This window comes from Syzygium oleosum, unplaced genomic scaffold (genome assembly GCF_021117445.2).
Source record: "Syzygium oleosum isolate NSW1041296 unplaced genomic scaffold, Sole_v2.1 Sole_v2.32, whole genome shotgun sequence".
NCBI lineage: Eukaryota > Viridiplantae > Streptophyta > Magnoliopsida > Myrtales > Myrtaceae > Syzygium > Syzygium oleosum.
Genome location: NW_026607516.1, coordinates 265,418 through 271,269, shown reverse-complemented (window position 1 = coordinate 271,269; position 5,852 = coordinate 265,418). Strand labels below are relative to the sequence as shown.

The window sequence follows — 5,852 nt, the reverse complement described above, 5'->3', positions numbered from 1 at the left end:
ATTTTTGAAGTTAAGCACGCGTGGTGAACAGTGTGCGACCAGGGGCTTTTAGGCCGATTTTCATCGGTTTTCGGCTCGATTTTGGGATGGCCAAGCTGGGGTTCTTGTAGTGCTCTGAATGGGCTTTATTTTGACTATAAGGTCGCTTGAAATGGGGTTCGATTGAGAAAGTTATGGCGCAACCAAGTTTCATGCTCAAGCTTCGCGTTACAGAAGGTTTTGGATAATCGCTTCGGACAAGCGATTTGTGGGTGCCTTTGGGTTGTCTTGTTAGCGTTTAAGTGTCGTTTAGCCGTTTCGTAGTTATCATAGTATTTTACTTGATTTTGACGTCGATTCTCATTTAATTGTTAGGATTACGAGATCGTCGGTTTGAGTGAGCATTATTGTTTGGTTTTCGGGCATTCCCAGGTTAGTGGTGCTATCTCTTCTTTGAATTTATAAACTCATGTTTTGGAAGTGATAAGGATTTGGGTAATCGTTCGAGTAAGTAAAGCATGTTTGTTGCATAAAATATGGATCGGACAATTACTACCATTTTGTATTTGAGAATTGAGAAAGTTATATATATGAACTGTTTTACGAACTGGTTTATGAAGGGTTCTAAAATAGTTTTGGAACCGTATTGTGATTTATGATATGGATCATGAAATGATTTCTGGATTTAGCATTGTAGAGGATATTGTTGAGGATAAGTATTTGATGCTCATTGTCTCTGTGAACCCAATGAGGGTTTGTGGGTATGCGCATACTAGTCTAGGATCACGGGACGTTATTCGTGATCATAGTTAGATTTCTGACATGAGATTGGTCAATGGAATGGACCATTGACGTGTGTTTTTCGATGAGATTGGTCAATGGAATGGACCATTGGCGTGTATATTTTGATGAGATTAGTCAATGAAATGGACCATTGACGTGGTTTTTAATAGAGATTGATCAATGGACTTGACCATTGATGTTTATGATGGTTTAAACGAGTATTTCTTATTTGTCTAAAGGCTTGTTGAAATAAAACAATTCTTATGTGATTCAATATATATTTTATATACTGAATTTGGCTTCTAAAGTTTTGATATTGCTTTGTACATATGCATAGTGATTGTTCAATCTGCTTAGAAGAAATACGTATTACTTACTGAGCTGTGGTTGCTCACTCCTCTTTTTCCTCAATCTTTTCAGGTTCTTTAGTTAGTAGCCAATAGAGAGAGCGCGATGTCGTGAGGACTTCTGGGTGGTTTGAGGCTGCGTTCTTCGGTGGAAAGACGGCCGTGTCATCCCCCATCTTGGTAGGTTTCGGGGTGTGACACTAGCGAACCCGAAAATGAGTTTGAGCCATTCCTGTTCAGTCACCTTCCCTGCCGTCTTGATCCTGGAGCTGGTAATCACAGGCTTCGCTTCTTGTAGCGCTCTAGGGAACGAGACCGATAAAATTGCTCTGCAAGAGTTCAGGTCCCTCTTAACAGAGAATTCTGCTGAAACCTTGGCCTCCTGGAATGATTCCCTCCATTTCTGCCAATGGAATGGAGTCACTTGTGGTCTCAGACACCAACGAGTCACTGCCTTGAACCTAGATGGACGAGATTTGACCGGGACGTTGTCCCCTTATATCGGAAACCTTTCTTTCCTCCGATACCTGAACCTCGCAAACAACTCTTTCCATGGTTTCATTCCTCCTGAAATCGGGCGCTTGTTCAGGCTTAAAAACCTGATCTTGCGCCACAACACCTTAGGAGGAGGAATTCCTAGAAATCTCTCATTGTGTCTTAGCCTCTTGACTCTCAGGCTCGACTATAATCATCTCCACGATTCCATCCCTTCCGGATTTGGGTCACTGTTGAAACTCCAGAAGCTCTACCTTTCGAGCAATAATCTCACAGGACCGATCCCCGCTTCCATCGGAAACCTTTCCACCCTCGAAGAGCTTGATCTACGGATCAACAACCTGACAGGAGGAGTTCCCATTTCTATAAGCCAAACAAGGCTCAAAATTTTCGAGGCCAGTGAAAACCAGCTGATAGGTGGCTTCCCCTCTGCTCTTTACAACTTGTCATCCCTCAATATCATAGGTTTGTACCATAACCTGTTCTCTGGTAGTATCAGGAGAGACATAGGCCTTCTGCTTCCGAATCTGCAAATTCTGGTTCTGGGAGCTAATCAGTTCAACGGTCTCATTCCCGATTCACTCTCCAATGCCACGAACTTAGCATTAATTGATATCCCCGGCAATAACTTCACTGGACGTGTCCCGGCCAGCTTCGGAAGGCTTCAAAACTTGAGCTGGCTCAACCTTGAGTCTAATTTTCTCGGAAGCGGCTCAACCGGCGGTCTAAGTTTCCTTGCTGATTTGGCCAACTGCAGCAACCTTGAAATGCTGGCTTTACGATATAACCAGTTCGAAGGCGAGCTGCCTGTTTCGGTCAGTAACTTCTCAACCCAACTGAAGCAGCTGCGAATGTCAGGAAACAGAATTCGTGGGAGAATTCCTGAAGTAATTGCAAACCTCTTTAGTCTACAACTATTATTAATTGACGATAACATGCTAACAGGCAACATTCCAATGTCTATTGGGAGGCTATCAAACTTGCAATATCTGAGTTTGGGCCAAAACAAGTTGACTGGACACATACCTTCGACCATTGGTAACATCACCGGTCTGATAATTCTGTACTTGTACAGCAACAGCTTAGAAGGAATCATACCTTCGATCCTTGGCGACTGCAAGGCCCTGCAAGATCTAAGCCTCTATCATAACAAATTCACCGGGACCATTCCCAGCCTCATGATCAGACCGTCATCCCTCATAATACATCTAGATGTATCTCACAATTCTTTGTCCGGGCCCATGACAGCCGATGTTGGAAACTTAAAGAACCTCATTTCTCTCGATGTTTCATACAATCAAATTTCCGGCGAGATTCCTATAACTTTGGGCAACTGTTTGGGATTCGAAGAGCTGTATATGCAGGCGAACCATTTTCAAGGGCCCATTCCTCAGTTCAAGGGGTTAAAAGGCATCCGTTTTCTTGACCTTTCCAATAACAACCTCTCAGGGCAAATCCCAGAGTTTTTAGCTAACTTGTCATCGTCACTGCAATTCTTGAATCTGTCTTTCAACAATCTCGAAGGCGAAGTACCTTTACCTGGGATATTTGGAAACACTAGTGCCTTCAAAGTTGATGGCAACGAAGAGCTGTGCGGGGGCATACCTGAACTGCATTTGCCTTCATGTCCGGCGAAATCGTTCCCGAGATCGATAAAGCATAGATCTTTGAAGAGGTTGATGGTAATAATCATTTGTGCTTCTTGTGCAGTGGCATTACTGTCCTTAGCATCTCTTTTCTGGTGGAGAAACTCGAAGAAGGAACATCTTGATCTGCCTACTCGCTCCTTGGGCCATTTTCACGAGAGTATTTCTTATGATGCTCTATTCAAAGCTACCGATGGATTCTGTTCAAGCAAATTGATTGGTTCAGGTAATCTTTATATGTAAATGAACATTTTACTACAACAAATGAGTACAGAACACATTTCATAGTTCATACAGTAGTACCACGTCACATGACCACAATAGTTTCTAACTCTTGTTCAGGTAGTTTTGGCAATGTGTACAGAGGAACTCTTGGCCCCGATGGAAAAATCGTGGCCATCAAGGTTTTGAATCTCCAGCAGAAAGGAGCTTTCAAGGGCTTCTTGGCCGAATGCAAAGCACTCAGTAGCATTCGGCATCGTAACCTGGTTAAGATCTTGACTGCTTGTTCGAGCATCGACTCCCATCGTAATGAGTTCAAAGCCTTGGTATATGAGTTCATGGTAAACGGCAACTTGGACACGTGGTTGCACCCAAATGACGAGCACATGCAATTCAAACCTTTGAGCTTCCTGCAAAGATTGAACATCGCCATCGATGTGGCCTCTGCTTTGGATTATCTTCACCACCAGTGCCGAACTCCAATCATCCACTGTGATCTGAAGCCGAGCAACATTCTTCTCAACGATGATTTCACAGCTCATATCAGTGATTTTGGATTGTCGAGGCTCATTTTCGAGTCTAACAAAGACATCGTTTCGAGTCATCTCAGCTCCTCTGCTTTTAAGGGAACCATGGGTTACATCGCTCCAGGTACTGCTCTAAAGATCACAAATACATTTACATCCACAAAATCAAAAGATTTCAATGACCTTGTAGAGTAATCGAGCTAACAGGAACTTTTTTCTGGACTGGCAGAATATGGATTGGGCGTTCGTCCATCAACAAGTGGGGATGTGTACAGTTTCGGAATTCTCTTGTTAGAGATGTTCACTGGAAGACGACCAACGGACGATATATTTAAAGAGGATTTTAACCTTCAGAAATTTGTCAAGTCAGTGTTGTCAAAGCGAGCAACAGGGATTTTGGATCAGTCGATTTTCTGTGGGGAAGTAGGCGAAAGCTGGGACAACGAAGGGAATTGGAGCGACTGCGGAATCGACCAAGCCAAATGTCTGATATCGGTTTTTGAGATCGGATTAATTTGCTCAGCAGAATCACCGAAAGACAGGAAGGACATAAATGGAGTTGCACTGGACTTGCTCTCAATCAGAGACAAGTTTCTTAAAACCGGCATCCATGAGGATAGAATACAGAGCCCTGCACCAAGTAAAGTACCTTTTTAAGTCGCCATACGCTTGTATCTTTGCATCCCTAGCATTGCTTGACTGTTCCACAATGGATTTGGATTTAGTAAATCGGTTCATATGATAACGAGTCTTGGGACAAGAAACCACCAGGGTCTCGATCGAATCCTGCATGATCATTGACAACTGATGCGAGCCTGATCGATTCATTCTCCTTTTTCTTTTCATATTTTTCAGGGGACAGGTGCGAGGAGGCGGCCTGATCCATCTCCGGTTTTCGAGTGGGACGAAGAAACTGTAAATAGAGCCGGGCACCACGTAACTTGTTGGAGCCAGGTGGCCCTTTTCATGTCAATGGCAGGCTAGCTCGGGTGTTCGTGAAGTCCTTCGTCCGTAACCGAGCTACTAGGGAGGGCGTTCGACTTGTTGAATTAGTCAAAGTATTTGTTTGTTTTTTTTAATATAGCCTAGTTGGTTGTCCTAGTTTATAGGAATCTGTTGCAGCATGTTTGTTGCTGCACACACGTTCAGTATAGTGGGTAGATAGTTCATCATAGTGGGTCAATTGTTGTGGCTACTTTTCTGGGATTTTCTGTCGGTGTATGGCCTATCTAAAAGGCTAAGTTGTTATTCAATTATAACGTATGAATGCAGTAAGCATTTTTTCACGGGTGTACACTCTCTTCTCTCTGACTCTCTTTTCTGTGTTTTTTCTTTGTGCTTACAAAGCACAGTCAACTTCTGCACCTTTTCTGTAACAGTGGTATCAGAGCCATTAAAGAAGGAAAAGTGAGTTAAAAACACGAGAGGAAAAAGTGAGAGTGAAAGGCAGTAGCCAAAAAGTGAGCTTGAGTTGAAAACACGCGAGGAAAGATTTTTTCTTGGTATCCAGCAGCGGTGATGGCTTCAGAAACCTTTGTCCAACCAGCTATTCCACGCTTTGATGGTCATTATGATCATTGGAGCATGCTAATGGAGAACTTCCTGAAATCCAAGGAATATTGGGATGTTGTTATCTCTGGAGTTGCCGAACCAGAAGAAGGAGCTACGTTGACAGCAGCACAACGGACGGCTCTGGAAGCAGCAAGATTGAAAGATCTCAAGGCCAAAAACTACCTTTTTCAGGCCATTGACAGATCTATCTTGGAGACAATTCTCTGTAAGGATACCTCCAAGCACATATGGGATTCCATGAAGAAAAAATATCAAGGTACCGCAAGAGCAAAAAGGCAGCA

The 5,852-nt window shown here is 43.3% G+C and overlaps 1 protein-coding gene across 1 annotated transcript; it reads left to right on the top strand.

Annotated features, from left to right (window-relative positions):
- The first annotated feature begins 1,237 nt into the window (after positions 1-1,237).
- LOC115665404 (putative receptor-like protein kinase At3g47110) lies at positions 1,238-5,035 on the top strand. Its single transcript, XM_056304651.1, has 4 exons — positions 1,238-3,476; positions 3,593-4,123; positions 4,229-4,639; positions 4,855-5,035. The coding sequence occupies exons 1-4, from the start codon at positions 1,325-1,327 to the stop codon at positions 4,878-4,880; spliced, it is 3,120 nt and encodes a 1,039-aa protein (XP_056160626.1). The 5' UTR covers positions 1,238-1,324; the 3' UTR covers positions 4,881-5,035.
- The last annotated feature ends 817 nt before the right edge of the window (positions 5,036-5,852 follow it).